The sequence below is a fragment of the Carica papaya genome, chromosome 7 (assembly GCF_054855325.1).
Source record: "Carica papaya isolate Zhongbai chromosome 7, ASM5485532v1, whole genome shotgun sequence".
NCBI lineage: Eukaryota > Viridiplantae > Streptophyta > Magnoliopsida > Brassicales > Caricaceae > Carica > Carica papaya.
In genome coordinates, this window is record NC_142315.1 from 6,097,141 (window position 1) to 6,117,644 (window position 20,504).

Sequence of the window (20,504 nt, forward strand, 5' to 3'; positions counted from 1 at the left end):
TAAACCATTAATTTTATTTATATTTATATTTATTGAATTATATTAAATAAATGTATAATTGAAATATAAAATTCATGTTAAAATGCACAAATTAGTTAAATCCTATAAAATTTAACAACTGCAATTAACTGATACATTTAATATTTTAAATTAATTATGAAAATAATTGAATTAATTTTATAAAGTATTAAATTAATTATTCAAATTTCTCTTTTTTATAACTTGCGTGTAGCAACGAAGGATACCAGATTTTATGTATAAAGAACAAAATAAGATAATAATAGTGATTATTTACTTTTATATATTCATAATTTTACTTTTTTTACTTCTATTTCCTCCCTATCAAAACAATATATATATATTTCACTTTTATTACTATCTTATTCAAATAATATAGAATATTTTTTATTTAATTGTATTAATTTTCATTTTGTCACTTCGCGTTAAATTCTTTTAACCCTTAAATATACAGACGTATACATATTTTGATGAATAAGCTACGGATATCTCTTAATTGGCTCTTGTCCTCCTAGAAGTACACGGGAGTCACAGAAAAACTCAAGAGACAAGGAAGAACGCCAGGAGAGAACGAAGAGATGGGCGGTGCCGGTGCCATTCTCTCTCACTTTCTAATCCTCTCTCAGTCCTCTCCACGCCTCAGCTCTTCACTGTACTCTCTCTATATTTGCCGTATAATGTCATTCGTTCCCCTTTGTTTTCACCAATTTAAAATGAATAAATGTACGTGGTTTCTGGTTCCGAGCAGGATAAATGGTGGATACCGGAGTAAGTTATTGAGAAGTTCGGAGTTGATTCTCAAGAGGCATGCTGTAGATGGATACAATTGTGCTGGTTCCCGTTGCTGCTGCAGTGTCTCGCTCGCGCAACCTGTTGCTCCCGAGGTTTCTTCGACACCAGTCAAGTAATTTCCATTTTTTAGGTGTTTGATTCCTCATTTATCAATGTGAATCGTTTGAATATTGATTGAAGTTTATTTAGTCTCGCATTTTTTATAATCTGCTGGTATAAACGAAATTACTTTCTTGTAGAAAGGTGCTTGGAAGTCTTATTGTTTGTTCACTACTGAATGCTATAACTAGGTTACTTCGCTGCTTTAGAGGAATGTTTCATCGATGAATAGCTTACAATTATGGGACATAGATCAATTGAATCACTCTGTGCTTGTGTTGGCCTTACTTATTAGGGGTTTTAGGTCCCATTTGTTGGTGATAGTGGGTAACAGGTAGGCATGTGGATGGTATGGTTTGAAAAACGTGTTTGGCCTTTAGTTATTTTTTTAATCTTTTGCCTTCTTTTTTAATTTCATTATGTCCATGCTTAATTGAGATAATCCTTTGGTTACAGGAAGAGAGTAGTGTCTGGTGTCCAGCCTACAGGGTCTATTCACCTCGGGAATTATCTTGGTGCAATAAAAAATTGGATAGCTCTTCAGGTGGTTTATTGTTTTTTTTTTTCCCTCGTGGCATAGTGTTTTAAGTAGAATTATTTCTTATCTAAAGGATATTGTCATTCAGTTTACCAACTATTAGCAACTCAACCTAAATTTTATAGACTTTAATGTCAGTTTTGCTATTTCTTTATAAATTATATATTATGGATGTTTCTGTAAAACCAAGTTACCAAGTCAGTTCCAATGAAAAGAAAACTTACAAGTCATTTGAGGAGTTCAACTCATTGCAGATCTCATTTGAGATGGTTCAATTAAGTTGTGGTTCGGGATGAAAACAGGATGGAAGCACATCAAATGGTTTTGAAATAGTTATCTTGGTTGTTTACTGCACATTGATTAATCAAAATTTTCAGTAAGCTTGTACGATTTTGATGCCTATTGTACTTTTCTAATTTGCAGAGTGCATATGAGACTCTCTTTTTTATTGTGGACCTTCATGCGGTATGTTGTTTGAGTTGTTGTTGGCATTCATATGATTCTGAAATTCTTTTTTTTGATACATTTTTCTTATTTTATGGTATTTCTTGTGAAAATTGCCTCTCTCTCTCTCTCTCTACTGATTACTACACTTCTCTTGATCCATAGATTACTTTACCTTATGATACACAAAAGCTTTTGAAGGCAACCAGAGATACAGCTGCAATATATTTGGCATGTGGTGTAGACACCTCAAAGGTTCTCTGCAGTTATTGGTTTTCTATGATGTCCTTTAATCAATAGGCATACTAGATATTTACTTCTTTTTTTTTAAATAGTCATGCTAGACATTCATAACTCCAAATTTCTGAGATATTTGATTTGGATATGCAGGCTTGTGTATTTGTGCAGTCTCATGTCCGTGCCCATGTAGAATTAATGTGGCTTCTAAGCTCATCTACACCTATTGGTTGGTTGAATCGAATGATTCAGTTCAAAGAAAAATCTCGCAAGGCGGTATGTTTGTCATTGCATGAGAGCTTCTTGTCCATTTAGCATTGCATTTGATTTAGATTTTGCATCATGACCTCTAGTGATTTTATAAACTTTCGACTATTGATATAGAGTGAAATAACTTATCTTTGGTAAAGCCTCCTCAAAGTGCTCCAGTGCTGAAACACTTAGTCACTCGTCCTTGAGGACTTGAAGGAGATCTTCGTTGCACTTATTATAATTGAAAGAAAATACTAATATTTTTATCGTGGATTATGGTGCAAGCTAAAAGATCATGTTTATCAGTTTCAAGTGCAATAAAAGCTAATACATTTTATCTATAATACATGATTAGATTTGTTTGACATTATTGCTTCTTCGTAATGAATTTGATATTCGCTTCCAATGGTCCTAGATAACCATAGTTTTTCAATGAATCGCAGAATGATTGTGTTATCCTGATGTTGGTTTTGCAGGGGGATGAAAATGTTGGTGTGGCTCTTTTAACGTATCCAGTCCTCATGGCTTCTGATATTCTTTTATACCAGGTGTTGATCAAAATTGAAACTATTATTATACTTGATATGGAAATTTCTTCATAAGATTTTGTCACTAAAATATTTATATTTGCTTATTGCTTTTCACAAATGCATAAACTGATTTTGAGTTGATAACTACTATGAATATTCATGATTCTTATAAACTGCAGCATGCATCTGCAGTCTGACTTTGTTCCAGTTGGTGAGGATCAGAAGCAGCATTTAGAGTTGACTCGTGAACTGGCTGATCGTATTAATTATTTATATGGTGGAAGAAAGTGGAAAAAACTGGGCGGGTAAGGAGTTATATCAGTTGCAGATATAGAATATTGAGTCAAACATTGCAAAAATTATCATTTAGTATAACTTTCTTTTCTTCTTATGCTAATCTAGTTTGAAGAATTAACACTTAAATACTGTATTATGATTGCAGACGTGGTGGTTCTATTTTTAAGGTGAAATCTTTTTTTCTCTATGACTAATTGACATCTTTCATCTAATCTTTCAAGTTTTACAAGTGATGGAAACTCTTTATTGACAGCATGTTATACTTTAGGTTCCTGAGCCTCTTATTTCACCAGCAGGAGCAAGAGTTATGTCTCTCACTGATGGTCTTTCCAAGGTTTCATCATTTCTGAAGTTTGACCATAAAAGTTTTAAATTTTCTATGCAATGCATGGACATGAGAAACTGAAGTTTTTTTGTTTCAATAGCTTAATGTTTTCCCAATCTTTTGTGTCAGTACTTAGTTTTTTGATAGAAATAGAAATAATTAAGAAAGAGAAAGAGTCAATGCGAGAATAATGGATAAAATATCACATCAAAAGGATGCTAGTGAAAACAAAATAACATAAATAACACATGGAACATGATGAAATCATGAGTCATCACGTATTATTACTTCTCAATTTCTATGAATCTCAGATAATTTTCCATGTGCTTGGCCTATAAGGAAGCTGAAAAAGTCATATCTTTTCCATAACATATCAACCGGGAAAGATCAATTATTAAATATTTGATGGTTTCTTTACAACCAAATTGTCTATAGACATGCGAATATGGTTACATTATTTTGCATCTCTCTTGCATATGTACCAGCCATTACGAATATTCTTCCCCTCCTAATCAGCTTATCCAAGGTTAAGATGCAATCTCTACTAACCTGCCAAATAAAAAGGGCCACTCTGGATGTTGCCTAAGGGTGAGCAAACAGTCGGTTCAGTTGGTTCAGTTAAAAAATTTATGTGATGTGCTGTAACAGTGAAGAGACACACAATCATCTCTTCCTTCATCGTAAGACAACATGGAAATTATGGAGTAAGCTTCATGGCACTTTCAATATTTTTTTGGCTACCCCTCCTTCACTGGAATACTTTCTTAGTTCAAGCGTTGGTGGGGTTGGGATAAGAGTGAAGAGTAGACCATTATTGAAAGGAGCACTTTTTACAGGCTTAGTGGATGATTTGGTTTGAAAGAAATCATCAAATATTCAATAATCGTTCTTTTTGGACTCGATCCTTTGGGAGAAGACAACCTTCTTGGCTTTCCTTTGGGCTAAGGCTCATGGGAATTACTTGGATATCTCCCTCTCTGTTTTACATAGGAGTTGGGAAGCTATGGTCAAGTTACATGCTTTCGGTTTTGTATTGTTTGTTTTGTTGTAATTCACCTTTTATTTTGTTTTCTTTTCCATCTTTCCTCAGCTGGATAACTTGTCCGCTGTACTTTTTGTAATAGTCTTGTCTTTTCTCAATAATTCTTCTTCTATCTAAGAAAATGACATTTTTGACCTCCCTATGGATTAAGACATGAAAAGCTTTTTGGTGTCTCTCTTACTTCCTCCATAGAAGCTGAGATGCAATAATCATGTGTAACCCGAGGAAGCTTTTTGTTTTTGACCTTTTAATGCTTTTTGATGTTACTTTATGTTGTTTTTTACTAGCTAAAGAATCAGTAGGATGTCTCATCCTCTGTCCTTGGAATGTCTCTCCCTTAATTTTGATAGTAGTTCTTTTCCTATAGAATTCTTTTTTTCAATGATTAAATTATTTATAAAAATTAAAAATATTGTAATTAATGTCAAACCATAAAGTTAATTTTGATTTGGTTAGTTGATAGTTATTTTTATTAAATTGATGAAGCTGGCCTGCCAACATCACCACATTAGCTCACTTGTTTCAAGTAAAAATATTATTGCCATTGCCTGTTGTCACTTTTGAGAAGGAGAGGGTTAGGGATGGGATTCAGGGAAGGGGTGTCTGGAGACTCGTTAGAGAGCGGTTCTAAGAGAAGTTGAGATTTTATTTTGTTCTTCTTTTGAGAAAAACCTTGTTACATGGTTTGGTAGGTAAGGAAATGGTTCCACCAAAAAGTGATCTTGTGTTGTCCGGTTTCTGTACTTTTGTTACCAAACAGAACTAAGAACTTGTCTTGTCTAGTCTCATTAAAAGAGAGCTTCTAAACGTCAACTCAGTTTAATATGTTACTGCTATATGCTCCTTTTCTTGTTTTCTTTGAGGGCTTATATTCTATATCTTGATAAGAAGAGAGGCTATAGGTAGTTATTTTTTTTAATGATGGCAAATGTGGTAGTAAATTACCTGGAATTGAATTGAAATGACATGACCATTCAGCCTAAAAGCCTTGGTTGGATAGAGATGGTTGCTTAATTATTTATAACTGTTTTTGCAGTATTTGCTGAAAGGAGCTTTCTATTGACTACTAATTCTTCTGTTTTTCAATCGTTTAGATGTCCAAGTCGGCACCTTCTGATCAATCTAGAATTAATCTTCTAGACACAAAGGATGTAAGTAGATGTTCTTTACGTGCGTCATGTCTTCATTTCTAAGCACTTCTCTTTTCCTTTACTTATTTACTTTGTTAATGCACTGGGAAATTTATTCATTGGAAAAGAGAAATTCAATGTGAATTTTTTGAGATAAGAAAATGCATATGTAGATTTTACAGTTAATGCTATTAAATCTGTTGAAAATGATGGTAGACAGGTCTTCTAAAGTTGCATTCTTCTGTTCCTATGTTTGATTATTGCCTTTAGGTTACTCGGTAGAGTTACCTGTTACTTTCAACTTTGAATCAATGCAAAATGAATTAACTGGTTGATGCTTTAATTGTAGAGCAAAAGTTTTCTGGACAATGAATATTTAGTTGGATTGAACTATCCTTTGCCTGCTTTAGTTGCAAAGAGGAAATAAAGGACGTATCAGTATGAGGTGGGCATAGGAGGTGGCAGAGTTGATACAAGCATAATTAGAGGTATTTAAGATTGTTACATTAAAGTGACTAGAGAAGATGCTAAGCTGCATATCCTCTGATTGAACAAATTAATAAGCCCTTAGAAAGGATAGTTGATACACGCATATCCTCTGATTAAAGTGACTAGAGGAGATGACCAAAATTAGGAATAGATGGCTACGTTGCTTTGGGTCTTTGATATTAGGACATAATATTTACAGGTTGGCAGATTTTGGGAATGTTATGAATATACTAACTGATTTATAAATATTTTTGTAAGTGGGTGACATCCCCTTGGTGCTGGTGATTTGATATACTTGGTGTAATTTTTATTTTAAAAAAAATCAAGCCTTAGAAAAATCTAGAAGTATCCAAACTTTCTGAAACACGTGCGGGGAGTTATTAGATGTGAATTCAGAAGAAGCCAAGAATGAGTATCTTGGGCTTTTCAAGAATGTTGTTCACTGTCTAGATAATATTCTGACCAAGAGATTTTGGCTGTTTAAAGCTTTTTCTGAGCTCTTTGGGAATTTTGGTAAGTCCCTATGGTTTAGGGAGTGCAAAGAGAAAATTAGGTATTTCTTCTATGGGAAGGAACTTAAGGAGATTCCTACCACTACTACAGAAAAGTCAATGATGGTTTAAAGAAAATTTGCTTCTTTGGAGGTAGGGAGAACGGAGACATTGAATTTGCTACGATTGCTTATGTGCAAAAAAAAGTAAGGATTGTGACGTTGCTCCTGTAATTAGCAGTCGTTGATGTTAGCTGGGTTCTTGTCTTGTGACTCTCAGTTGGTTATCTCCATTAGATTAATTGGAAAATAAGTGCAAGGCCTCAAAGACAATTTCTAGTCTAAAGCTGGTTATCTGAAAATCCAACACAGGTTGAAGGGAGGACTTGGTCACGTGGAAAAAGACAACAGAAATAAGTTCAAATTTTGATCCTCACCTTAGAGAGGAGCAGGAAGAAAGAAGTTCACTTTTTTTGCCTAGGAGGTTGTGTGAGGAAAATTGGCACTTAAAGGAGCACAGAAGATTCATTGTTAACGGATGTTTGACTTGTTTGCAAGAGGGTCAATTCCCCAACCATCTACTCCCTTGATGTGTCGAGGCTAGATGGTTATGAGATTCACATTTGTACTTCCTAAACTTGTCTTGGGTGGCTAGTGAGGTTTGATTGCAGATGAATTGTTTGCTTGGGATGAAATTAGGGTGTGCTAGTCATGGAGAAAGCTTACTTCTCTCATTCCATTGGCTATCATGTGGATTATTTTGAAAGAAAGGAAGAGGGTTTTTGATGGCACTATATCTTCTTTTGCTTTCGCTAGAAATCAGTGATTCCGAAATCTAAATGATTGAGAGGTATTTTGATTATGAAGAAATTTTGAGGCTGGTCTCACAATGTCGCATTAGAGATGATGCGGACCAAGTTCGATGGAAACCGTCCAAAAAGGGTGAATTCACGGTTAAATTGTTTTATAGGCAGATAGTGGGGGATACTAATAATTCTGATGAAAGAGACGAAGTAGCTTTGATACGTTATTCATAACAATCAGATTTTCGTGGAGACATAATCAAAGGATCCATGTGTCCTCAAAGACGTAAAACAGTTACTTGGGAACTGTTTCAAGCAAATGCGCATTCCCCTCTTTTTTTGGACAGAATAGACAAACCCTTTTTTTCTGCATTTGATATTTCTGAACTGATGAAACGCATTTTTAGAAATAGGATATGGAGCTGGGCAGGATAACACACCCCTCTTCCCTTCAAGATAGGTTTGGAAATTCAGAGTTCTGCCTAGAATTGCTTTCTTCGCGTGGGAGGCTAGTAGAGAAAGTATATTGACACTTGATAAGCTTAAGACTAGAGGACAGATTGTGGTTAATGGGTGTTTGATGTGTAAGAGGGCTGAAGAATCATGCTGTAATTTTCTTCTTCACTGCCAGGTTGTCTATGAACTATGCTGCTAGATTTATAGACTGCTAAGGATCAATTGGGTCATTTCAGGCTTGGTTTTTGATGAGATATGGGCTTGGAACGGGATTGGCCTTAAGATCATCCCTTTAACCTTTTTCTGAGTCATTTGAAAAGAAAGGAATACGAGAGCGTTTGATGGTATAGAGATGGATACTAATAGACTAACAGAGTTATGATTTAATTATTTTAGAAACATTGTTTTCGGTCATGATATCATTAGAAATGAAGATTTTGGGGATGTTATGGACACCTTAACAACTTTGTAAATTTGTAAATGGGTTGTACCCCCATTGGTACCCTGTTAATATATATTTACAATTTTTATTTTAAAAAAAAACTAGAGATTAGTGGTTCCAGACTTCGATTATTTTAATTGATAATCAGCATCTCTCCTCCAACTTTATTTTGGATTTTTGCATCCTCCAAAGTCGACCTCTGCTTCTACTCTATCCTACTCCACCTACTTATCCTACACCTATCCTAAAAATCTTACTTATGTAAGCCAAAGGCTTCTAAAGTTCTCCAAACCTAATGGACCACCTATATCTGCTAACTTAACTATTTTCAACAGCTAAAACAGTCTCTCAACCACCAATAAGACTCTTTCTCATCTATTGGTTAACATTCTTAACTTTTTTTTTGAAATAAAAGAAAATTCGAATTAAAAGGTACCAAGGAGGTACCGCCCCATATACAAAAGGATGTTACATGTCAATTAGTATATCAACAATTGCTTCAATATTTTTTAAAGATAGTAAATTGTGACTCAAGAGTAAGGAGACAAAATAATGTAACCATCTATCTATAATATTTACAAGAGTATTTTCAATGCCCTCAAAAATACGGTTGTTTCTCTCTTTCCACAAGATCCAAAAAATAGAGAGGGGGATAAGGCAAACAGCTTTGTTCTTAGAAAGCAGACTTTCCCAAACCAAAAGTTCTCTATGAATAGAGCCCGCCATTACCTAATTAATACCCATCAAGCTGTAGATCATATTCCATAAATATGTAGAGAAGGGGCACCATAGCAGAATATGGTTGCAGCTTTCAGCGTTGCATTTGCAGAGGAAACACCTGTTGACCAAAGTTCTACCTCTTTTCATCAAATTATCCAAAGTCAGAATTTTCTCCTTAGCCACTTCCCATGAAAAGAAAGCAATCTTGGGGGGAGCCATTGTTTTCCATATAACTTTAAACGGAAATGATAATTTTTGATCGAAGTTGTTCTGGTCCCAAAAACCAACAATCTTATTATAAAAAGAGTTGATGAAAAACTTGTCATTTTTACTCAATTTCCAAATGAAAGTGTCAGGAGTGTCTCTCGAATGAACATAGGCCATCACAAATTCTCAAATTCTTCTAGCTCCTAATCGTTTAAGTTCCTACTAACCGCAACATAACAGTGACCTGAACTGTCAAAAGTCTCAGAAACTAGCAAATTTTTCCGTTGTGCTATAACATAGATGGCGGGGAAAATAGATTTGAGGTTTCTTTCTTCACACCAAACATCATACCAAAAATTAATCTTGGTGCCCCGACCCACCTGCCAATGGGTGTTTGCAATCAGCTCATTATAATTGGCAAGTATGCCTTTCCATGCACTAGTACTGTGAGGTCTTTCAGGATAGACAAATCTGCCATCATTGTTTTTTTTCATCCATTTAATCTTTATAACTTTCCTCCAAAGGTTGTTATCTTCATTTAAATATCTCCATATCAATTTTTCATGGAAAGCTTTATTGATGTTAGTGATAGATCTTATGCCGAGACCTCCCAACTTCATCGGCAATTGAACTTCTTCCCATTTAAGAAGATGATACACTCTTTTGTTCTCCGTACCACTCCATAAAAATATGTTATGTATAGCTTCCAAACGCTTGGCTACTTTGCTAGGGATGGACAACACTGAAAGGAAGTATATGGGAAGGTTGGAAAGTGTGCTTTTTATAAGAGTTAACCTACCACCTTTGGACAGGAAACCCCCTCTTCCAGTTTGCCAAACTTTTATCCACAAATCAATGACAGAATCCTACCCTTTGTAATCTTTATACTTTAGGCCCAAGGGGAAACCTAAGTATTTAATAGGGAACTTTTTCTCTTGACAGCCCAAAACAGTGGCAAAATGGTCACTATCTACCTCAGAACCAATACACACCAGTTCAGTCTTATTTATATTTATTTTGAGCCCGGAAACAGCTTGAAAGCAAAGAAGCATGCATCTTAGATGAAGAAGATAATTGAGTTTGGGTTTGCAGAAAATCAGTGAATCATCAGCAAAAAAGAGATGAGATATTTCAATTTTTCTATCCCCACAAACCAAAGTGCTGCCTTTTATCATCCTTAGTTCGGTAGTTCTCTTAAGTAGCTTACTAAAAGCTTCTATGACAATAATAAAGAGCAAAGGAGAGAGAGAATCACCTTGTCGAAGGCCTCCAGAGAAACGGAAAAAGGAGCAGGGGCCAGCGTTCACCATAACAGCAAAGTTAGGAGTTGAGATACAAGTTCTTATCCATTTCCTCCATTTGACACCGAACCCAAATCTGTTAAGCATATAATCAATGAATTCCCAGTTGAAATGGTCAAAAGCCTTCTCCATATCAAGTTTATAAAGCACCCCGGATCTCTTATTAACCATCAAATCATCCACCATCTCATTGGCAATCATAAAGTCATCAGTAATTTGTTTGCTCTTTACAAAAGCGTGTTGATTTTCTCCAATGATTAAATGCAAAACATTAGATAACCTTTTGGCTAATACCTTAGAAATTAATTTGTACAAACTACTGCTCAAACTTATAGGTCGGAAGTCCTTGAAACTATAAGCTCCCTCTTTCGTTGGAATGAGTACAATCAATGTAGAGTTAAGGGACTTAACAAACTCATCATCACGATGGAATTCTTTGAAAAGGTCAAGCATCTCATCTTTCATGATAGACTAGAAGGTCTGGAAAAATCTAAGATTGAAGCCATCTGGTCCAGGGGATTTATCTCGATCACAACTTTTAAGTGCAGCAACAATTTCATCCTCAGAAAACTCTTGCTCAAAGAATTTCACTGTTGGCTGTGTCAAGGGTGTCAAAGTGCAGGTTATCCAGCTTTGGTCTGATTGGAAATTCCTCAGTGTAAAGCTGTTGGAAATAATTGAGGGCAGCTTCTCTTAACTTCCCATTTTCGGAGATCTCCTCCCCCTCATACTTTATTTCATCAACATAATTATTTCTCTTTTTGTGATTAGCAAGACAGTGAAAAATTTTGTATTCTTGTCACATTCTTTAATTCATTTTTCTCTTGATTTTTGCTTCCAAACGATGGCTTCCTGATGAAGTTTTTCAGCTAGCTCATTTCTCAACTGATTCCTTTTTTGAAAATCAGAACTGTTGAGCCCAGAAACACCTTCAAGTTGTTCTAACAAGTTTAGTTCATTTAGTATGTCATTAATCATCAATTCATCTTTGAGACCCACCTCCTTAGTCCATTTTTTGATAGTGTTTTTCAGAGACTTGAGTTTAAAAGCCAACCTGTAACTTGCCATTCCCTCAACCCTGCTACAGTTCCAATCGCCATTCCCTCAACCCAGCTACAGTTCCAAAAATTCTTGACTATATCCTTGAAGCTGTTAATCCGAAGCCACTTGTTATCAATCTGAAATGGGATAAGACCCAGTGTATACCATCATCGGTTAAAGAGATAGGGAAGTGGTCAGAAACTGGTCTAGGAAGGACTTTTTGACACAAACTAGGTAACAAAAGAAGAAGAGAGGGATCAACAAGTGGTCAATCCTGGAGAAACTGGGAAGATTTCTTTGATTGCTCCAGATCCAAAAGCCACCCACCAACGGCATATCAGAAAGATTGAGGGCTTCCAAGTTGTCGCAGAATTCATCCGCAAGAGCACCATTGAAAAAATCACCGGAACATTCATTTCTATAGAGAACCATATTGAACTCACCGCCAACTACACCCACATACCCCCAACGGCATTGGCACTCAAACAATTCCTTCCAAAGAATGTCCCTTTCTTCTTTGCTGCCTCTATAATAAACCTCGACAAAGTACCATTTAGTACCATGCGAAACAGAGGTGAAAAGACAAGAGGTAGTGGTTTTGCCAATAAAATGATTTTTGGAAACCATAATTTCCTGTTTCCACATTAATAAAATGCCTCCAGCGGTGCCCGAAGCCTGAAGGTGAACCCACCTAATGTCTTTGATGCCCCAAATGCTGTTGACCAACGAATCATTCATGTTCTCCATCTTAGTTTCCTGGAGACAAACAATATTTGACTTCCACCGATTTAGATACCCTTTTATCATAGTCATTTTTTTACTGTCATTTAATCCCCACACGTTCCATGAAATGATTTTACCTATCATTGACAATGTTTTGTTTGTCCGCCAAATCTAGCTTTTTCTTGCGTCTGCCATTGTAATTAATTGATGAGTAGAGATGCCTCAATTCTCGTAAGCCAACTTCCTTTTTTTTCTTTGCAGTTTTGAGACTTTCATCGTTCAACCTTGCTTCATTCAGTCTCTTTTCAAGTTCTGAGAACAGGAAAAATACATGTTCCAAACCTTGCAGGGAGATACCGAGTTCTGCACTGATTTGTTGAATGTTTCTGAGAACCCACTACGAGTATATTTGTTCCAATACCCATTTCGGGTGCTTAACGTTCATAGCTCTTGTGCTATTATCCAGACCTGTCTCAGATAAAATAGCAATTTCAAGGTCAGTGGAGGGGGGAGCCATACCTTCTGAAGGTGGTTTTTGTTCCTCCTCTAAGGACGCAATTTCGATTGGTAGCTCTTCTGGAACAGGGGCATTGTAATCCATCGAAGCATTCTGAAGGGAAGGAGAGTTGGAGTCGTCTGGTTCTCTGGCACCCACTTTATCAATTCGATCACTAATCTTAGAGCAAACCGAACGAGCAGTATCTTGTTCGTCTGTCTCTCTGTCTTTCATTTTGTCTTTCTTTATGTACTCTGATAGTTCATTCTCTTTAAGAGGATAAGAGCAGCTCGCATCATCATTCCTTTCGTCTAAACTTGGTTTGGGAAGATTTTTTGGGGATTGCTTCTTTCTGGGCTTCTATTGCCATAAAACTTTAGGGTTTCTTTTTTTCCTGTTTTCTTTGTGCGGGCCAGAGTTTGCAGTTCATTTCTCTTTTTCTTCTTTAGTAAATTTGGGCTTCCAGGAGGGTGTAGAGCATGAGCCTTCACCACTGGGCTTTGAGGAATTATTTCCCGCCTTTGTGCCCTTTTGATTTTCAAATTTAGTCAACTAAGTGTCAACCGAGTCGGGTACTGTCTTCTCCACCCGACCACAGTTAAGCTTCTCCACCTGAACGATTTTTTGTGAAGGATTTTTTTCCTGCTAACCAGCGTTTCAATGTAGAAATCTTGTAAACAATAAGGACAACATATCACAGATGTACTCTTCGGTAAGAAGCCTAACTCAGGAGGATTTGAAGCAATCAAGTTCGATCCATGTTTTTCCGGATGAACCAACAGGATGTTGGTTAGCTCAAACACCACTTTCATAAGACGCCACCATCCTTCCGCCTGATACCCTTCTGGGATGAACACACGTTTGTAAAGTTTTCCTTTTTATTCCGATAGCACCAGTGTTCTACCATTCTGGTTTCTTGAAAGTACTAAGTATATTGTACGTGTGTTCTCTACAATCTTCTTGCCCCAAGTGGGCCCCCCCCCCCCTAAGCCAATAGAAATCTTCTGAGGGAATCAATGAGCCAGTTTACCTATTTTCTATTCATAGAAATCGTGATTCTAATGCCTTTGCCATTTTCGCACAGTTTGAGGCCATCTAGTTACTTGTTGTTCCTTATCACGTCAAAAGATTTTCGGTCGATGAGAAAAAAACGTATGTTTGGGTTAAAAGACGTCGACCACTGGAGAGATTGGTCAGCTCAATGGCCGACCAAACACGGGCGCATAACCCTAGCCTTGCGTATCCGGGAGAGAAACAGACAAAGGATGGAAGAGAAATTTAGGGTTGTCTATTATGGTTACCGGACCTATGCACGCATGAGAGGAGAGACGAGAGAGGAGAATGCTTACTTTCCTTGATCTCTAAGACTCAATTTTCCATTCTTAACTTTGCTTCTACCATTCCACCAACCCAGATGTATCTAGACTACTTGGTGTCTGATTGGATGACAAAGCTGAAACCTAAGAACTGTTACCTTGTCATTACATCTTCCAAGTTTCCTTCGACCAAGATTTCATCCTTGACCAAAGAACTTAAGGTTTTATGCTGGCCAGTTAAGTTCTTCGAGTGGCATCGGCTATGGCATCTGAATTTAGTCATGGCGCTTTGTTCCACCTCCTCCTGGTGCTAATATTCTGGCTTCTTCTTTGGTATATAAAAGAAATATAAAAGGTTGGGTCTCTAGAAAGGTTCAAAGCTCGTTTGCTACACAAGGTGTTTGACAATAGGTCAGGAATTCATTGTGATGAAACTTACATACTGTCATTTAGGCTTCTGGCGTCCTAATTGTCTCTTGCTAGTTTCTGTATAGCTGATCTATACATCTAATATGTAAGAATGCATTCCTTCTATGGGTGCTTAAAAGAAATTTCTATATGAAGCAACCCTGATGTTTTGAGGACAAGAAAATCCAGCCTATATTGGTAAGTTTTAAAAATCCCTTTAATGTCTTAATCAAGTTATGTTGGCTTGGTTTTAGAGGTTCCATTCATTCGTCTCTTAATTAGGCTTTTGTGGCCAGTAAAGCTGATAGTTCAATGTTTGTTTCCAAGAAGGGTTGTGATATTGTCTGAGAACATTCCAAGCACACACATAATACACTCAATCATTTTTTTAAAACGTTTAGCACATAAATGTAATGTGGCTCTCATTTTCACCTCCACCTTTGGCAATTGGCTTCTAATATTTGTTTTGCTCGCCAAGTTGGATTTATGGGCTTCTAATATTTTGTTGCTCTCCTAGTTAGATTTATGAATATTAATTGGGTTTTATGGTATGTGATTTTGGTGGTTGTGTGCATTATATTCTCATTTTAATATTGTCATTGAAGATTATAGAACATATTTGAGGTACTGAGTTCTCAGTGGTGTTACTCTCCCTCTTTTCAATCTGGATTAGTGCTTTTGTTATTGTCCCTCTTAATGGTGTTACTTTCCGTCTTCTGATTTCTCAATGGTTTGTGATTGTTTTTTTTTTTGGGTAGGTAATATCAAACAAGATAAAGCGTTGCAAAACAGACTCATTTCCAGGGTTAGTGCTTACTTATGAATTTATTGTTTTTATAGTTTCTTCACTTATGTCAAAGGTTATTTCTAATTTGATGTCTTCTACGATCTCTTTCTTATGTTGGTCTGGTATATTCCACAGCTTAGAATTTGACAATCCTGAAAGACCCGAATGCAGCAATCTTCTTTCAATATATCAGCTCATTTCAGGCAAGACAAAAGAGGTGTGGAAAGTTGGTGAATTTAGGATGAATATTTCATTGGCATCCAGATGTTTGATTGTGTATTAATTATAAGGTGCTTCATTTAGCTTCAAGATAGTCTAAAATGTAGAATGTATGACTTTCTTCTATTGCAGGAAGTTGCACAGGAATGTCAAAATATGAATTGGGGAATGTTTAAAACCCTCTTAACAGATGCCTTGATTGATCATCTACATCCTATTCAGGTTTCTCTCTTTTAGCGCGTTATGGTGCAGCCAAACACATTTTTGATATATTGAACTCTCTGTAATTTTCTTTCCAATTATCGTCCCATTTCATATAATTATTTCCAGAATAGAACAGCTTTGTGGTGTGTTGTTCTGCAAAGGTAGGTTTGTTGGGGTATATAAATTGGGTTTTGAACCCTTGATATTGAACTAAGCACAAGGAAATGTTTGCTCCAATAGCTAGATGGCTTGGGCACATCAAATGTAGTTTCACTTGAGGTCCTTATGAAAAGAAACCAGCTTGACTGGGTGCTAACTATATGGTCAGTAAGTTCCTGTAAGGTCCCACAAGGATCTACTAACACCTGGAGTTGGGTGGTCAAATAAAGTCTATCCCTGATCACTGGTACTGGTATTTTCTTTGAGTATATAAGATGGGTTTCAAATCTTTGATATGTGAACTATGTACAAGGAAACCTTTGCCCCAACAAATTATATGGCTTGGCTCGTCAAGGGTTGTTTCACTTGAGGACCTTACCATGAGAAAACAGCTTGAGTGGGTGCTAACTATGGAATTTTGCTAAGGTCATTTATGGTTGCACAAGGATCTACTGGTACTGGGGGTTGAGTGTTTAAGTAAGGTCTATTGCTGTTTGTTTAGCTTCTAAAGATGAAAGCCAAATGGATATCTTCTATACCCAAAAAAGGAAGCAGTAGTTGTTTGTATCAGAATGTCATAAAATAAAATGGGTTTCTCACTTCTTTTATTATCTGCGGTAAAGAAAATGGGAGAGGCTCAAAAGTTTTCTTCTTTGTTCCCTTTTTACATGCATGGAAAGCAGAAAGTTCACTTGATATACTTTCTAGGAACCCATGTTTAATGCCAGTCCGAACGATCTAGAAAGTAATCTTTGCTTTCAAGGTCGATTTCAGTTAGTATTGTGATATCAAACTTTTTTTCCACTGTCCTGAATGCCACTTTTTTGGCAACAATATTTGTCTCCAGACTGCAATCCAGCAAGCATGAATTATTTTTCGAACCATATGCTGTTGGCACTCCGATCTAGTCCAATTGTTATCCATGGGGAGCTGGAAGCAGGATTCTTTGTAAACCATGGCCATGTTTACTCACTTTTTTCGGTCAAGGGTTACACCTCTTGTCGTAAGTTGTGGGATTTGAAGCCATACCATGGAACTCAGCCACAATAGCAAGGGGAAGGGCAGACCACTGAAGCAAGTCTCATTATCTGCTTAGATGTTTCACTTTCTAATTCAATTTATTGTGCCCGCATTTTATTTAAGTAGTTTTTGCATGAACTGCAATTTTTTTTTGCTTTATATCAGTGCAGTTGGATTCTTTTCTCTGAAAAGTATGTAACTGCATCTTATTTCCAATCAATTTATTGGTTGTGTTTTTAATTTTGTGGAGTTGGTAGCCTTTTTCTTACGGCAGTTTATTCGCTTGGTTTCTGATACTGATTTTCCAGTTGCTACTGATTATTGTCCCTCTATCATCAATTATTCTCTGCTTTTGCAGTTTCGCTATGAGGAAATAATATCTGATTCAGCTTATTTAGATAGAGTTTTGGCAGAAGGCGCTACAAAAGCTGCAGAGATAGCAGATGCTACTCTCGGTAATGTCTACCAAGCAATGGGATTCTTGCGTAGATGAGAGAATCAGTGTTGCAAGAAGAATATATATGAAAGTTACATACAACAACCTTAAAGTTTGCTTTTGGATGATTCAATGTCGCCCACAAACCTCTGGAGGCGACCCTTGAGCATAAGCATATGCTTGATCAGGGAACAAAGGTAATAATTAGCAAGGCCTACTGATTCTTTGATGCAGTCATTTCTACCTCTCGCTTCTGGACAGGTGCATTTAAATTGCTGCCGTACACTGAACGTGGTCTTTTCATTTTTTCCTCCTCTGTTTCTTTCTTTTCAGTCCTTTAAATGATAAGTATTTATTTTAATTGTATGCTTAACAAATCTTGGTTTTGTAGCTTGCTGAGAAGTAAATTATAATTACTGATAAATTATCCTTCTAATCCAAGGCAATCTGGTAACAGGTTGAAATCTTTGTTTTCTCTCCCTTTTTTTCTTGGTCACATATTTTTGTTGTATTTTATTGTTGCGAGGGCCTGCTAAATAGTTAGAACCTTATTGCAACTAAAATGAGTTGTATCTGCAGAATATATGAAGACAAAGTACACCCAACGGGAATCTTGTTATTCTGGTGCTCTTGGTTATCGGAAGAAAAGAAAGTAGGATATTTTTTACACAATAGAAGAAAATGGGAATATGGTTAGGAAGCTTTTTTCTATCTTTAGAAGCCAAATCAGGGCATTACGTGGAGGCTTTATCAGTTTCCTCGCTGGATTCCTGTCGACATAGTAGACAATGATAGAAAGAGAAGTCTTATATTTGCAGTGATTGTGAAAACAAAAGGCAAAAAAAAAAAAAAGCAGTTTATATTCTCCTTTGCCGTTGTTTTTATAATTTCTGCTAAAAAAATTACAACATTTTTTTGGCTTTTAACCAAAGGAGGAACTTTCATAACATGCTTGTAATAGTATAAAAAAGAAAAGGCAGAATAATAAAATAATGGCCTATTGAACTTCTAGTTATGATTCAAGCTGCTAAACCTCTGTAGTTTAGATATTACTTTGAAATTTAAGTAGTTGAAGAGACTGTTTCTATAGTAGAATTAATGTGGGTCTACTTGCATACAGTAGTGGTTCTAGAGGGAGCATCTGCTACAGAGAGGTTCCATATATCCTTAAGCTTCTTATAGAAACTCACGCCTGACCCTAACCATTTCTGAAATTCTTTTATGATGAGTTCATTTTGTTTTGATGGGATTCTAAAAACGTGGCTTGCTATTTGGTCCACAAGAGATTCCTTCTATGGAGTTGCTTTCGATTACCATATTTCTATCCGCCACGTAGCCTTACCTTTCTTTGGACTTTACACCATGAAGTAGCATTCTATGTCTTATCAACAAAATTCTCATCCCACTACTCTTTCTATTTACCCATTTTTATTCAAGTGGTAAATTTTAGTTAATTATATAAATTCTGCGTAAAATACATAAACTTAATGTGAATGTTACGTTGAAATTCAATTTTCTTTGTTTCTTAGAATAAAAAATTTTACAATTATGATGTTATATAATTTAAATACTAAAAGAATTTTATATATTTCTAATATTCAGTGAATATAGTAGGATGAACTGAGTACTAAATGTAAGGAATAAGTTTTTGTTTTCTTCTCTCTTTAACTTCAACCCTCCTATATTTGTAGGACTAACTTAACTGTATTTAGATATCCTTCATATTTTAACTTAGCTTTAAAAGCTATATACTTTGTGAAAATGAGGAATAACACGACTGGTTTCAAGATTTGAATTTTAGTAAGAAGAGCTAAGTTACTTTAATGCAATCATCGATAAGTGAAATAAACCATTTATCTCCAGAAATATTATTAATATTTAGTCCTCAAACATCACATTTGAAGCAATATAAAAGGAATGTTGATTTTTTTCTTATTAAGAAAAAATTACACATTTATGTTTTAATTTATATACATCACATTGTAAATTTTGATTATTAAAATTTTTAAATAAGGAGGGAAACATAACATTAAGGATTGAAAAAAGAATGATGTCCTTAATTGTTTGTGTTGTAACAATGTCGTCTTTAAAATTTTAGTGGAAAGAGCAATATGTGGCATTTCAAGTGCATTCGAGAAGTATAACTTGTTCCATGCATGAGTATGTCTAATTATTTTTTCATAGTTTTAGTCTTGAGATTGATTATGAGAAGAAGGAAAGACTTAATTGACGTAATGCAATAGTTTGGTTACTGAAATTTAGATTCGTGTATAATTTGGGAACATGAGGCACATTAGTAAGCGTAAAGTGATGACTAATTTTTATGTCTCTAACTTCTATTCTTGTCGTTATTGAACTATCAATGATGATTGTTTTCTTATTATTGGGACACAGGATATAGGTGTTGAAGTACTTAATGGAATTGGTTATTTGAACTTTTGCTCCTAGATGTATCATCAAGAAAGTGAAAATGTTTACTTGATGGATTTAATTCATGTGAAATAGAAACGTAACCCGAATGTGCCAATAGACTTATATCTTTAGACTTTTACAAAAAACTCAACTCAAATGTATAGGTGCTCAATTTTTGCGTTATTCACTGAGATGGGTAGTATGCTCTTCCCCTTGTTGGTTGGCCATATGAGTTTATCCTTGAGACCTCGAGAAATTATTCTTGTACCCTAATCTTTAGTGGAGGTGGTAGGCTTATCATAGAGCTTCTAGCATTTTTCCTTGGTGTACCTTGGTTTCTTGCAAAAGTTATATCAAAGATTATTCTTATTCTCTATACTAGTTATTGATGTATTATTGTGACTCGTCTCATTCGTCTGTTGCTATGGTTTGGAGCCTTTAGTTGTCATCATTAAGCTTTTTGTGGAGCGAGGCTCTAGCATAACCACCCTTCAACTCACTTTTGTAATTATAAGAGATATCGCTTCATTTAGTGATGAAATTTCTTATTTTTCCATAATCTGACTTGCGTAATCATATTGTTTATGAAGACCTACTATCAATTGGTATGCTTTATTATTCTCCACAAATTTCTTTGTAGTGACTATGTTTTTGATGCAATCCACAATGGG

At 35.7% G+C, this 20,504-nt stretch overlaps 1 protein-coding gene across 5 annotated transcripts; it reads left to right on the forward strand.

Annotated features, from left to right (window-relative positions):
• Positions 1–482: 482 nt before the first annotated feature.
• OVA4 (Nucleotidylyl transferase superfamily protein) lies at positions 483–18,432 on the forward strand. Of its 5 annotated transcripts, XR_015813033.1 has the most exons (17): positions 483–670; positions 767–922; positions 1,366–1,453; positions 1,871–1,912; positions 2,057–2,146; positions 2,282–2,404; positions 2,857–2,928; positions 3,103–3,215; positions 3,353–3,374; positions 3,476–3,541; positions 5,669–5,725; positions 15,355–15,401; positions 15,519–15,600; positions 15,735–15,824; positions 17,344–17,618; positions 17,813–17,878; positions 18,001–18,432. XR_015813033.1 is itself a non-coding variant. In XM_022051879.2 (15 exons), the coding sequence occupies exons 1-15, from the start codon at positions 597–599 to the stop codon at positions 17,476–17,478; spliced, it is 1,257 nt and encodes a 418-aa protein (XP_021907571.2). In that variant the 5' UTR covers positions 483–596; the 3' UTR covers positions 17,479–17,901. The 5 variants fall into 5 exon arrangements, 2 of the variants coding, with proteins under 2 accessions (XP_021907571.2, XP_088062959.1); XR_015813032.1 differs by having other exon boundaries at positions 17,344–17,878; XR_015813034.1 differs by lacking the exon at positions 17,813–17,878.
• The last annotated feature ends 2,072 nt before the right edge of the window (positions 18,433–20,504 follow it).

Bases quoted from the DNA above. Each gene is read 5' to 3' on its own strand.
- OVA4 (XM_022051879.2), top strand. From the start codon at position 597: ATGGGCGGTGCCGGTGCCATTCTCTCTCACTTTCTAATCCTCTCTCAG. The intron at 2,147-2,281 runs GTTCTCTGCAGT...TTGGATATGCAG, and splicing joins GTGGTGTAGACACCTCAAAG to GCTTGTGTATTTGTGCAGTC. The intron at 3,216-3,352 runs GTAAGGAGTTAT...TTATGATTGCAG, and splicing joins AAGTGGAAAAAACTGGGCGG to ACGTGGTGGTTCTATTTTTA.